At 42.9% G+C, this 15,101-nt stretch overlaps 1 protein-coding gene across 3 annotated transcripts in view; it reads right to left on the bottom strand.

Moving 5' to 3' along the window:
* dpp6 (dipeptidyl-peptidase 6) overlaps nt 1-15,101 on the bottom strand; it is an 834,825-nt gene that overhangs the window by 52,478 nt on the left and 767,246 nt on the right. For all 3 annotated transcript variants that reach the window (XM_031903179.1, NM_001102992.1, XM_012964203.3), the window contains 2 exon segments: nt 14,435-14,555; nt 3,118-3,272 (listed from right to left, as the gene is read on the bottom strand). In XM_031903179.1, the coding sequence (XP_031759039.1) occupies nt 3,118-3,272; nt 14,435-14,555 (276 nt within the window).

Here is a 15,101-nt window from a genome sequence, read left to right as displayed (position 1 = left end):
TTCATTATCTATCTATCTATCTATCTATCTATCTATCTATCTATCTATCATCTATCTATCTATCATCTATCTAAACCCAGTTCATGGTTCAGGGAAAGTGCATCTGCATCCTTCACTTAGGGGAGTTTATACATCTTTAGAACTGGGATTCTTCATTTCATCATAAAATGTCATTGGTCAACTGTAGGAAGGGGCAGTTAGGGGCTTCACTAAACCGTACAGGGTAAGACTACCGGGAACTGTGCGGCTATTAGATGTAATCATGAAAGTAACATTGGGGCTGGTGGAGAACTTGTCACTATGGCAATGCTTCGTTCTCCATTAATAAGTTAGCTATTGAAGGCGTCCATTATTATGACATGTGGTGGGGTGTCAGGTTAGAGGTCCAAGGGACAAGGTATAAACCCTATAAGATGAGCATAAGTTCTGCCAAGAACACGCGTCTTCATATTTATAGCAACCCCACTATTTGTCACAATAAATATATGCAATATGGCATCAAAGAGGAGGCAATAGAACATCCCCATTGCTATAATGATAATCAACTAAGGAGTGTTTCTAATTAAGCTCATGTAGGCTCTTTACATCTCTAACGTGATAATGAGCTAAGAAACTCGTTAGCATAATGTAGGCACTCTTTATCTCATTGCTAAACAGCTAATAAGTGTATGTCATTTATGTAATGTAGGGACGCAATGAGAATGAGCCCAGGCTCCATATAGCGAATACAACATGGGACTGGGAAGGGTGCTACATTGGTGATATAGGTGGAGAATACAACATGGGACTGGGAAGGGTGCTACATTGATGATATAGGTGGAGAATACAACATGGGACTGGGAAGGGTGCTACATTGATGATATAGGTGGAGAATACAACATGGGACTGGGAAGGGTGCTACATTGGTGATATAGGTGGAGAATACAACATGGGACTGGGAAGGGTGCTACATTGATGATATAGTGGAGAATACAACATGGGACTGGGAAGGGTGCTACATTGGTGATATAGGTGGAGAATACAACATGGGACTGGGAAGGGTGCTACATTGGTGATATAGGTGGAGAATACAACATGGGACTGGGAAGGGTGCTACATTGGTGATATAGGTGGAGAATACAACATGGGACTGGGAAGGGTGCTACATTGGTGATATAGGTGGAGAATACAACATGGGACTGGGAAGGGTGCTACATTGGTGATATAGGTGGAGAATACAACATGGGACTGGGAAGGGTGCTACATTGGTGATATAGGTGGAGAATACAACATGGGACTGGGAAGGGTGCTACATTGATGATATAGGTGGAGAATACAACATGGGACTGGGAAGGGTGCTACATTGGTGATATAGGTGGAGAATACAACATGGGACTGGGAAGGGTGCTACATTGATGATATAGGTGGAGAATACAACATGGGACTGGGAAGGGTGCTACATTGGTGATATAGGTGGAGAATACAACATGGGACTGGGAAGGGTGCTACATTGGTGATATAGGTGGAGAATACAACATGGGACTGGGAAGGGTGCTACATTGATGATATAGGTGGAGAATACAACATGGGACTGGGGAAGGGTGCTACATTGGTGATATAGGTGGAGAATACAACATGGGACTGGGAAGGGTGCTACATTGGTGATATAGGTGGAGAATACAACATGGGACTGGGAAGGGTGCTACATTGGTGATATAGGTGGAGAATACAACATGGGACTGGGAAGGGTGCTACATTGATGATATAGGTGGAGAATACAACATGGGACTGGGAAGGGTGCTACATTGGTGATATAGGTGGAGAATACAACATGGGACTGGGAAGGGTGCTACATTGGTGATATAGGTGGAGAATACAACATGGGACTGGGAAGGGTGCTACATTGGTGATATAGGTGGAGAATACAACATGGGACTGGGAAGGGTGCTACATTGGTGATATAGGTGGAGAAAGCAATGGGGTCTCACATTAATATTATGTAGCTATCCCCTCCTAGAGCTCTAGGGGGTTGGGCTTCATGGCAACATTTGTACCATGAAGAGAAGGAGGCTGGCATTATTAGCAAGAGGTCTAACTTTACTAGAAGATTGCCAGGAGTTCCAGAAGACAAAGACAGGTGTAGGGTTTTAACCCTGGATTATTCTAACTGGTTCATATAGTTACAGTAACTAATTGGTACAAACCATACTACTTTACATTCAGGGCCGTTTTAACACATGGTCAAAAGAGTTAATTGCCCAAGTCCCACCAGGAGTGGGTTTCCACCAACAAACCATTTTAACTACTATAACTTTTGACTGAAGAATCCCTCAAAAATGGCAGACCCCTCATTTTAGTCAGCTGGAAGACCTCAACCACCTTTACTTTAACTGTTTAGAAAAAAATGTTCCTTGAGAATTTTTTAAAATTAAAGTCTGGTATTTCGGAATATGGATTATCTGCTCACGTGTTGGTCCAGGGCGGGACACCAGGACCTCATTTCTATATCACTAAGCACATACTATTTCTTTATTTCTTGCCTTAATGGATTCTCCTTCTTGAGGGTAGTCCTTTCACACATATCTCGGGATAGTTCTGGGGGCCCACCAATGAGATCTTTGCCCTGGGTCCACTTTTACCTTAAAGAAGCCCTGTTTCCAAAATACTATTGTCTAGGCCAAACAAAGTAACAAAGTACCTAATACTTGCTGACTCAGGACAATAACTGCCAAGTCATTTGGCTCTTGGGTGGTGGCACCATCTCATATTGGATAATGGAAGACTTGGCCATAAATGTGGGTGTCCTAATTGTGCTTATCTGCTTATCCAGCCCATAGCCAGGTTCCGCTCATACCATTTCCCACTGGCTGTTCACCCCGTTGTCAGGGTTCTTGTCAACTGCTGTAGGGCCATGGAGCAACCAGTTCTGCTGTACGACTATAACTCCACCGTGACACTGACATTTACCCTTGATACTGATTTCTAATCACTGTCCCTAAATATTAGTTTCTGTACAAGAAATACATTCATATCACAAATGATCATATTCCTATATTAGAATGTATTTCATTCCCCAAATCCAGGAGATCTGCTGGAACTGATGAAGAGGATGGAGGTGGGCGCGTGTATGTGCAGTACCTTAGGATAATGGTATGTCTTCACGGTAGGGTAGAGGGATCCAGTGTATAACGGAATCTCCATAGTGGGCACTTTGGTATCATTGATTGTCGAGTATGCGAGCCTGGCGCCATCTGGAGACCACCAGTGAGCAATGTGAGTCCTTAGGACTTCCTCTGGAAAGAGAAACATCACAATCTGTATTATTGCAGAGAAAAGTCCAGTCTGGGAAAGTCCAGCTATAGTGGAACTACAACATGATTAGTGGTGGGGAGCTGGGTGCTATGATCAGGGCTGGGGTGGGGGGGTTTAAAGGACAAATAGGGTAAAGCCGAAATGTCCACAGAATAATGTGCCCTTTGTATTTTCATCCAAGTCCCAGTTTGATAGAAGGGGCCAGGTCTAATGCCCAATTTGCCCTTCTCTCTAACTGGCCCTGGCTGTAGTTCAGCAAGACCTGGAGGTTGGACAACCCTAATACATACAACTGTTATTCAGTAATGCCAGATAGTAGCGTTTATGGTACTGACAAAAGTAGGGGTCATTTACCGCTAGTGCTGATCAAATTTTTTTGCCAGGCAGGGTTTCACTGTGAAATTACGTATTTTTCCGCAGTTTTGAGAATTTTTCACGGAAGCAAAATGGGACAGATTCGCTGCTCGTCACTATTTACCACCACAAGAACAGAAGGCAGGAAGGACTGAGCGGCGCCCCTGAACCCAACATAGGGAAATGCAAGGAGCTTTTTTTTGTGCAACCGACTGCGGGGAAATTAGTGAAACCACGACAATGTTTACGCTCATAGCAATAGTTTTTTTGTCTCTCTGACTAATAACAATTTACAGCAGTGCAGGACAGAGAAACCTTAATGCAACCAAGTAGACAGTAGCTATAAGAAAAGGTTTGTTACAACGCCAGCAGCAGTTTTTTATTCTGTGTAAAAATCATCATTTGTGCCACAAGGTGGCGCTAGTAAACCAGTTTTAACAATTTTAGCAACAGAAACATTTTGAAGACTAAAATGTGAAATATTCAGTTTGTGAATGTTTATGCAATACTGGTGACATGTTATATATATACGCAAACACTGTAACTATAGTTTAAAAGGTGATTTACCCCCCACATACAGGAATACCTATAAAAGGCCATGATTACTATATTTGTCCACATGTGGTATATTCTATAAATTGTGGACAAGTAGAGGAACATAAATAATGTGACATAAAGTGAACTTGCCTCTTTAATGGCTGTGGATTTGGGGTTGGGCACCAGCAGTGAATACAATTACCAACCTTGGACTCTGGGCGCTCACAGAATCCATCATACAATGGCCCTTCAGGGGTCATTTATGACATGGAAGGCAACGAGCAAAGTGCAATAGCCACAGGCACAGTCTGCCTTCTAGCCTAGATACACAGACACCTGCAGAGCACAGACACCTGCGGGGCACAGAGACCTGCGGAGCACAGAGACCTGCGGGGCACAGAGACCTGCGGGGCACAGAGACCTGCGGGGCCCAGAGACCTGCGGGGCACAGAGACCTGCGGGGCACAGACACCTGCGGAGCACAGACACCTGCGGAGCACACAGACCTGCGGAGCACAGAGACCTGCGGAGCACAGAGACCTGCGGGGCACAGAGACCTGCGGAGCACAGAGACCTGCGAGGCACAGAGACCTGCGGGGCACAGAGACCTGCGAGGCACAGAGACCTGCGGAGCACAGAGACCTGCGGGGCACAGAGACCTGCGGGGCACAGAGACCTGCGGAGCACAGAGACCTGCGGAGCACAGAGACCTGCGGGGCACAGAGACCTGCGGGGCACAGAGACCTGCGGGGCACAGACACCTGCGGAGCACAAACACCTGCGGAGCACAGAGACCTGCGGAGCACAGACACCTGCGTGGCAAAGAGACCTGCGGAGCACAGAGACCTGCGGGGCACAGAGACCTGCGGGGCACAGACACCTGCGGGGCACAGAGACCTGCGTGGCACAGAGACCTGCGGAGCACAGACACCTGCGGGGCACAGAGACCTGCGGGGCACAGAGACCTGCGGGGCACAGAGACCTGCGGGGCACAGACACCTGTGGGGCACAGAGACCTGCGTGGCACAGAGACCTGCGGGGCACAGAGACCTGCGTGGCACAGAGACCTGCGGGGCACAGAGACCTGCGGGGCACAGACACCTGTGGGGCACAGAGACCTGCGTGGCACAGACACCTGCGTGGCACAGAGACCTGCGGGGCACAGAGACCTGTGGGGCACAGAGACCTGCGGGGCACAGAGACCTGCCCCTCTGCCTGCCTTTGGCAGCGGTGTATTCATAAGAGGCAAGTGAGGGAAAACATGAAGTTATTGCCCCTCATACATAAAACCCATTCCCTTACTTGTGCGCCAGGGGCTCTTGCTCCTTCTGCTCCCCAGGTTTTTTGATAAATGACCCCTTTTGGGTCATGTGACCTTAAGGCGCTGGACAAATGAAAAAGATGCATTTTAATTCCCAGATGATGCAATTTTAAGATTTCGCTCAATCCGAATCCTAATTAGTATAAATTGGCATATGGAAGGGTTAAATGTTAGGGAAAACAATGTTCACGCCTTCCAGATCCTAATTAACATGTGCAATTAGGATTCGGATTCGGCTCGGTATTCGGCCGAATCCTTCAGGGTGGATTTGGGGGTTCGGCCGAACCCAAAAAACTGGGTTCGGTGCATCTCTAATTTGTATAGAACAAAAAATAATGGATCCAGTACATCCTTAATCCAATTCAGAACCGCCCCCCCCCCTCTCCGTGAAGCAATTACCGGCCCCACAGCCGTCACTCACTGGGAATTCTGCGCTCGGCTCCGTAAGGGTTAATAACCGGAGAGGCCGCTTTGCATTGGCTGCGTTCATGTTGCTGTTGTGTTTAATACCCTGTCACGCTGGTTTATGATGAAGGGAACTTCACAATGACGATCACTAGAGCAACACTCAGGGGATGTTTCCATCACTGCCGCTTTAGCTTGACATTAAGGGATTAGAAGCTTTCGCAGTGAAACACTCGCTTTTATTTCATGTTTCTGTAAACGTTAAACGCAGCCTTGGTTGCCACAGGCATTATGGGTAGGGATAGGGAATGGGTTTTTTTTTTTAAAAGCAAATTATTTTCTAAAGCAGTTTTTCATTTTCTAATACAGGTATGGGATCCCTTATCCGGAAACCCGTTATCCAGAAAGCTCCGAATTATAGAAAGCCCGTCTCCCATAGACTCCATTTTAATCAAATAATTCAGATTTTTAAATCTGATTTCCCTTTTCTCTGTAATAATAAATCAGTACCTGTACTTGATCACAACTAAGATATAATTACCCCTTATTGGGGGCAGAACAGCCCTATTGGGTTTATTTAATGGTTAAATGATTCCCTTTTCTCTGTAATAATAAAACAGTACCTGCACTTGATCCCAACTAAGATATAATTACCCCTTATTGGGGGCAGAACAGCCCTATTGGGTTTATTTAATGGTTAAATGATTCCCTTTTCTCTGTAATAATAAAACAGTACCTGTACTTGATCCCAACTAAGATATAATTACCCCTTATTGGGGGCAGAACAGCCCTATTGGGTTTATTTCATGGTTAAATGATTCCCTTTTCTCTGTAATAATAAAACAGTACCTGTACTTGATCCCAACTAAGATATAATTACCCCTTATTGGGGGCAGAACAGCCCTATTGGGTTTATTTAATGGTTAAATGATTCCCTTTTCTCTGTAATAATAAAACAGTACCTGTACTTGATCCCAACTAAGATATAATTACCCCTTATTGGGGGCAGAACAGCCCTATTGGGTTTATTTAATGGTTAAATGATTCCCTTTTCTCTGTAATAATAAAACAGTACCTGTACTTGATCCCAACTAAGATATAATTACCCCTTATTGGGGCAGAACAGCCCTATTGGGTTTATTTAATAGTTAAATGATTCCCTTTTCTCTGTAATAATAAAACAGTACCTGTACTTGATCCCAACTAAGATATAATTACCCCTTATTGGATGCAAAACAATCCTATTGGGTTTAATTAATGTTTTATTTTTTAGTAGACTTAAGGTATGGAGATCCAAGTTATGAAAAAAAGACCCCTAAAACAGAATACCCTTGGTCCCGAGCATTCTGGATAATGGGTCCTATACCTGTATTATACAGTGACATAATTAGAGGGACATTGTGACATTGGACCACCATGTTTCAATTCACCACCCGTGCCCTGTATCTCGCCATATACTGTACCTCAACCGCTGTAATGCATTATTGTGTGTCTGACCCTTTATATTGTACTCTGCTCTTGCTTCTGTTGGAATTTGCTGAATTATTTGCATCCACAGGGGCTGTGAAGTCCTGGATTATATTGTATTCCCAGCCCCTTATATCTACTGTAGTTTCACCACTGATGCGAGCAAAAGGCAGTACAGCGAGGGAACTAAGGGAAGTATTGATACTGCATTACCAAGATCCTGTGGTTTTTAGACTGATGATGTTCCCAGAGATATAAACATACCCTTACATGGTAACTATGTGACCCCCAGTGGCTATATTTAAGAGGATTATTACATTACAAAAAGGCCACGGCAATATCTAAGAAAGGTGGCATGAAGGCAATGGGAATACCTAAGGAAGACTGTGGTGCAAAGGCCAAAGGTTATCTAAGGAAGGTTGTATAATGAATGCCATGGGAATATATAAGAAAGGCTGTGTTATGACAGCCTTGGGAATATTGAAGAAAGTTTGTGGTATGAAGGCCATGGGAATATCTAAGGAAGGTGGTGGTATGAAGGCCATGGGAATATTAACGGAAGGTTGTGGTATGAAGGCCATGGGAATATTAACAAAAGGTTGTGGTATGAAGGCCATGGGAACACCTAAGGAAAGTTTTGGTATGAAGGCCATAAGAACATCTTGAGATAGTTGTATGAAGACAGTGGTAATAGCTAAGGAAGGTTGTGGTATGAATGTCATGAGAATATCTAAGCATAGTTGCGGTATGAAGACATTGGGAATAGCTAAGGGAGGTTGTGGTATGAATGCCATGAGAGTATCTAAGGATGGCTGTGGTATGAAGGCCATGGGAATATCTAAGGATGGATAGTGGTATGAAGTCAATGGGAATAGCTAAGAGAGGTTGTGGTATGAAGTCCTGGTAATATCTAAAGATGGATAGTAGTATGAAGGCCATGGGAATAGCTAAGGAAGGTTGTGGTATGAATGCCATGAGAATATCTAAGGATGGCTGCGGTATGAAGGCCATGAGAATATCTAAGGATGGATAGTGGTATGAAGACAATGGGAATAGCTAAGGGAGGATGTGGTATGAAGTCTAATATCTATTACTACTGAAAATGCAGAATCTGTGAATGCCATCCAGTACAACGTGCTCCCTCCATGTAATGGGTGGCAAATGTGCAGCTGTTATGTGGGTGTCATTCTGCATATGCAATCATGATGCTTTTAGGCTTAAGACACCTGTTACATTGAGGGTTCTCTTGGCTACAGCGCTTTGTGCTGGATATCTTTAGCAAGGTGCCTGCAAGGTGCAGAGTGCTCCCCTTAATGTGCCAACTCTTGCACCTTTATGATAGCAAATGAGCCCTATATTCTTCCATAAAGTGTAATCATTGTAGTCCTATAAACATTTTTCTGTAGAGCTTATACCTTTTAGTTATTTCACCCCACAGTGAGTACATGTACCTCCCTGGCTCCCATGATTTACCCCTTAGCAAGACATTGTTAATTCTATTAGATAATAAAGGGCAAGAATTTTTTCACAAAACTGTGGAACTGGGAAAGTACGGTTTGAAGACAATCTCCCATGGATTAGAGGAATGAAATACAATGACAGCTGCAAACCCAGTGACATGTTCCATCATCCAATTCTCTACTGTTTGAGCAAGCGCCAAAATTATTGATTCTTGGAATTGCATTAATCCTAGAAGAGCCTTTTGTCTACATCAGAATTTCCTCTCCTCTGCTTGTATTAATGCTTAATCACCTATATACTGACAAAACTGATGCTGTGACCCATTTCCATTCTCCCATAAAACAAATCTCTGTGGCTAAAAATGTTGAAATCTAGAACAAACAGTGATGTGCACCACCTCCAAAATACTCAGAATGGATGCAAGTATAAAAGTAATATCCAACTGCACTCACAGGATAATGAGCAACACACCTAAAGACCAACCATATAAGTGCAATATAAATCCAGTTATATCTCGCATGTTGCAGCAGGTCCTACAGAAGATCTGTTCAGAAGACTCCTACATTGAGTCGGGTGCCTGTGGGTTTTGGGTGGAAAAGTCCTGATTACATATGAAGGTATGAAATCCATGGAAATAGCTAAGGGAGGTTGTGGTATGTAGGCCATGGGAATATCTAAGGATGGATAGTGGTATGAAGGCCATGGAAATAGCTAGAAAGGTTGTGGTATGAAGGCCATGGTAATATCTATGGATGGATAGTGGTGTGAAGGCCATTGGAATAGCTAGAAAGGTTGTGGTATGAAGGCCATGGTAATATCTATGGATGGATAGTGGTATGAAGCAAGGGGAATAACTAGAAAGGTTGTGGTATGAAGGCCATGGTAATATCTATGGATGGATAGTGGTGTGAAGGCCATTGGAATAGCTAGAAAGGTTGTGGTATGAAGGCCATGGGAATATCTAAGGATGGATAGTGGTATGAAGGCCATGGGAATAGCTAGAAAGGTTGTGGTATGAAGGCCATGGTAATATCTATGGATGGATAGTGGTGTGAAGGCCATTGGAATAGCTAGAAAGGTTGTGGTATGAAGGCCATGGGAATATCTAAGGATGGATAGTGGTATGAAGGCCATGGAATAGCTAGAAAGGTTGTGGTATGAAGGCCATGGTAATATCTATGGATGGATAGTGGTATGAAGCAAGGGGAATAACTAGAAAGGTTGTGGTATGAAGGCCATGGTAATATCTATGGATGGATAGTGGTGTGAAGGCCATTGGAATAGCTAGAAAGGTTGTGGTATGAAGGCCATGGGAATATCTAAGGATGGATAGTGGTATGAAGGCCATGGGAATAGCTAGAAAGGTTGTGGTATGAAGGCCATGGTAATATCTATGGATGGATAGTGGTGTGAAGGCCATTGGAATAGCTAGAAAGGTTGTGGTATGAAGGCCATGGGAATATCTAAGGATGGATAGTGGTATGAAGGCCATGGGAATAGCTAGAAAGGTTGTGGTATGAAGGCCATGGTAATATCTATGGATGGATAGTGGTGTGAAGGCCATTGGAATAGTTAGAAAGGTTGTGGTATGAAGTCCATGGTAATATCTATGGATGGATAGTGGTATGAAGGCCATTGGAATAGCTAAGGTAATAGCTAAACCCCTCCGGGGGTTCCATGGTACCCTGCAAGTTGAGTCTGATGGGATGTGGTTTATTTTATAAATCTAAAAAAAAATGTATTTTCAGCCAGACCCCCTCCTGGAATGAAACTACAGTTATAGTGACATCACTTCTGGGTTACAAAGGGCAGATGGCAATGAAACTCCTTGTGGTTTGGGCAGGTAGTAGGTCTCTGTGGTGAAACCGTAGTTTTTCCAAAGCAGACCAAGCATGTCTCCACTGTACTTGTCAGTAATCTCTCCCCCAGAAGTTCTTCTTCCAGAACTTTCATACAAGGCATGTATTCAACCAAAACCGTTAAAACGAGCTGATCAGTCACCCAGTCCCCACAAATTTATATGCCTTTAACAGAGAATCAGATCCGAGAGCTTCCGGTAAGAGCACCCATTATTCTGCTAGGGGATAGGGGTTGGAAACATTTCAGTAGGTGAACGTGACACCACATCTGAGTATAAGGGAGCATGTGGTTTATACTCCCATAATTCCCCCTTGCTAATGAGACCACCTTCCTCAAGGATGGTGCATACATGGTCCAAGAGGATTGCCCTATTAGTGACAAGATATATCAATATGGCAGGGCCAGGTCTTGACAAGCTACCAACATATGTCCAAGCTACATACAGAACAGTTTTCACATCAGAGGATTTGGAGCAGTTCCCAAAGCTCAGGTAGATATAACAATCAATTTTCACCTGTGTCCAAATGGAGGCTTGTGTGCTGGATATGACTATGATATGCCCCCCAGACTGCTCAGGAGCTCCACTGTCCTATTTGGATCACATGCATCAACCAATACAGATTGGACTCCAATAGATACCTTACACCACAAAGCCAAGTTGTGGTAGTAACCCCTACAACCATGAGGGCTGGGGACTGCCGGCCCACCAACAAACTGTGCTCTGATTGGATTGAATGGGCAGGAGAGGCAACCCCCTACACATGCCAAGTCAGTGGAAAATGACCTTATTGTGTTACCATGTGTAACACACCCTTAAGTGTTGGCCTTCATAGTAGTAAGAGTAAGTGTGGGCTGTGTACAAAATACACAAAGCACTATGACCTGGTACACTGGGAAACACCTCCCTACAACTCCCAGCCTCTGTACTACAACTGTTACCCCCTATTCTGCTCCTGCTGGTGGGTAATAGCTGGTCTGCTGAGGAGAACACAAGTTACATTTCCCGCCAACCAACAGCTTTGTTAAATAATCAGGACCACAGATGTTTCTTCCAAACAAATAAACTTCTATATTGAGCCCAGGCACTTTAATTTCTAGTGAAATCAATGACCAGGTAGAAACACATGCACAAAACAACCATAGGGAACAGTTTTCTGGGCTCAGTGCAACATTCAGGATTATACTCCCCCTTACAGAACTTTCCTCCTTGCAGGTAACCCACTGCTAGTATCCCCAGCACAGGGGATCCCATGGTGGTGTCTTGCTCCCTGGCACACTACCAGCCCTTGAGCTTACCCACTCATGTCCCTAAACTGGCGACCTGAATACTGTGGGGTCCTAGCCCCTCTAACCTCCTCGGTGGAAGAAAAGGGCTGCTCATCTGCCTATCCCTGAGCCCGCCCTTTGCTCCTGAAGCGGCTATAACATCAGCTTACTCAATACTAACTTTTCCTAACTAATCATCAAACCTGTAACCACCTCCCAGTGAGGTGAGGTCCCAGTAAAAACCCTGAGCATGCGCGTGCTCTCGCTTTTTTAATAAAACATTGCCATCTACTGGCCATATCTGAAACAACAAGGAAATGTACTCAACCTGGAAAAGGATGTGGTATCCCACACAAAACTTAGGACCACTTTTAGGTGTCCAGACTAACAGGAACTACCAGAACAAAGGGCATAACTTTCCAGGGTCCCTACACATATCATTCTATTTCTGGACATCTTTAGTTTGAAGCAACAGCAGTAATGTAGTGTAAATGTAGTCCCCACAATGCCTTTAGTGAACATTCACAACACATTCATTTGAAGTAATCAACACGTTTTGCACTGATCAAAAGTGTTTTCAAAACATTTCCATGTACAGGTATCGGACCTCTTATTTGGAAACCCATTATCCAGATCCAGTTTCGAATTATGGAAAGGCCATATCCCATAGACTCCAGTATAAACAATTAATTCTAATTTTTAAAAATGATTTCCTTTTTCTCTGTAATAATAACACAGTACCTGTACTTGATCCCAACTAAGATATAATTACCCCTTATTGGGGGCAGAACAGCCCTATTGGGTTTATTTAATGGTTAAATGATTCCCTTTTCTCTGTAATAATAAAACAGTACCTTGTAATTGATCCCAACTAAGATATAATTACCCCTTATTGGGGGCAGAACAGTCCTATTGGGTTTATTTAATGGTTAAATGATTCCCTTTTCTCTGTAATAATAAAACAGTACCTGTACTTGATCCCAACTAAGAAATAATTACCCCTTATTGGGGGCAGAACAGTCCTATTGGGTTTATTTAATGGTTAAATGATTCCCTTTTCTCTGTAATAATAAAACAGTACCTTGTAATTGATCCCAACTAAGATATAATTACCCCTTATTGGGGGCAGAACAGCCCTATTGGGTTTATTTAATGGTTAAATGATTCCCTTTTCTCTGTAATAATAAAACAGTACCTGTACTTGATCCCAACTAAGAAATAATTACCCCTTATTGGGGCAGAACAGTCCTATTGGGTTTATTTAATGGTTAAATGATTCCCTTTTCTCTGTAATAATAAAACAGTACCTGTACTTGATCCCAACTAAGATATAATTACCCCTTATTGGGGGCAGAACAGCCCTATTGGGTTTATTTAATGGTTAAATGATTCCCTTTTCTCTGTAATAATAAAACAGTACCTGTACTTGATCCCAACTAAGATATAATTACCCCTTATTGGGGGCAGAACAGCCCTATTGGGTTTATTTAATGGTTAAATGATTCCCTTTTCTCTGTAATAATAAAACAGTACCTGTACTTGATCCCAACTAAGATATAATTACCCCTTATTGGGGGCAGAACAGCCCTATTGGGTTTATTTAATGGTTAAATGATTCCCTTTTCTCTGTAATAATAAAACAGTACCTGTACTTGATCCCAACTAAGATATAATTACCCCTTATTGGGGCAGAACAGCCCTATTGGGTTTATTTAATGGTTAAATGATTCCCTTTTCTCTGTAATAATAAAACAGTACCTGTACTTGATCCCAACTAAGATAAAATTACCCCTTAATGGAGGCAAAACAATCCTATTGGGTTTAATTACAGTTTAAATAATTTTTTTAACTGACGTAAGGTAGGAGATCCAAATTATCCGGAAAACCCCAGGCCCCGAACATTCTGGATAATGGGTCCTGTACAGTAAAGTCAAATGGCCTTGATTTGTGGCTGTTGATGGACACCATATCTTTGCTTGCAATGTATTTGTTTCCATATACCTCATCTATTCTGGGACTTATGTTATTGGCACAATATTTTCCCTTTCCCTGTTTTTACCCCCCCCCCCCCTCTTATTCTAAGAAGAGCAGAGATAGAATTTACAAGCTGATGATACATTGCCACTCGGTGTCTTATGTCAATTTTACAGCAGGAATTCACATTGGCCGTGCTTGATATGCCGCTCTATAGATCTAACACCTAAAAGCGCTATTTATGTTCAAGGCAGAGCAGAGTGATACCTATTGGACGGCTGACGGTGAAAGGCAATTTACAGAACAAGACACAGAGATCTGTCACAAAGATGCGATGGCTGCCCTTTTGCCATATTTCAGAGCGCAGCGATATTGAGGGCTGAAAGACCTGCAGACTTTTAATGCCGTAGCACGAAGCCTTAATGCAGGGTTTTATTACAGTAAAATGTCAGCTATCATTCACATTCTCTCTATAGCTTCATCCCCCCCCCCCCTTACCTTCATATAGCCAGTCACTCAGACCATTAAAAATGACCCCTTCCTTTCCGGTGGAGACCAAACGGATAGCCCGACTCTCGGCGTTCATTTGATAGTAGATATTGTTTTCAAAAATAAATATCTGCATAAGAGAAGAAGACAAATACATTGTGTGTCTTAATATCATTATTATCCTAAAGCAGTTGGATGTAGAATATAAAAGAAAACAGACACTATAATTCTATAGTTTATTGGCTTTATGTGAGATAATTAAGGATAGGGTTTAGTTCTCCTTTAATGTAAAATGTGCTATCCTAAGTACTTTTGCAATTCAGTTTTTAGTTTTCAAGATATTAGCAGTTTTTAAACTCCTAATAAAATGAATTTGAAATAACAGTGCCACCTGCTGGCGATTTCAAGCGATTGAAGTGGGCTGAAAATTCCTAAAGGTATAAAAAAAGATCATGAGATGTTGCTCTGCTTAGAACTGACAAGAGAAATTGCTCAGATGACTCTTCTCTGATTAATAAGCAGAGCAACGTTCTTCTCAAAATTCCAGCCAAATGTAGCTGGTTGTCTGATATCCCCAGCGGGTGGTGCCGTTGTTTTATATTCATTATAATAGAAGTTTAAAAATTGCTAAAAAACTAGAAAGAATTCAAAATGACCAGCAGGTGGAGCTGTTGCA

Source organism: Xenopus tropicalis, chromosome 6, assembly GCF_000004195.4.
Source record: "Xenopus tropicalis strain Nigerian chromosome 6, UCB_Xtro_10.0, whole genome shotgun sequence".
NCBI classification, from domain to species: domain Eukaryota; kingdom Metazoa; phylum Chordata; class Amphibia; order Anura; family Pipidae; genus Xenopus; species Xenopus tropicalis.
The sequence above is the reverse complement of the archived record's forward strand: the minus strand, read 5'-3'. Positions and strand labels throughout refer to the sequence as shown.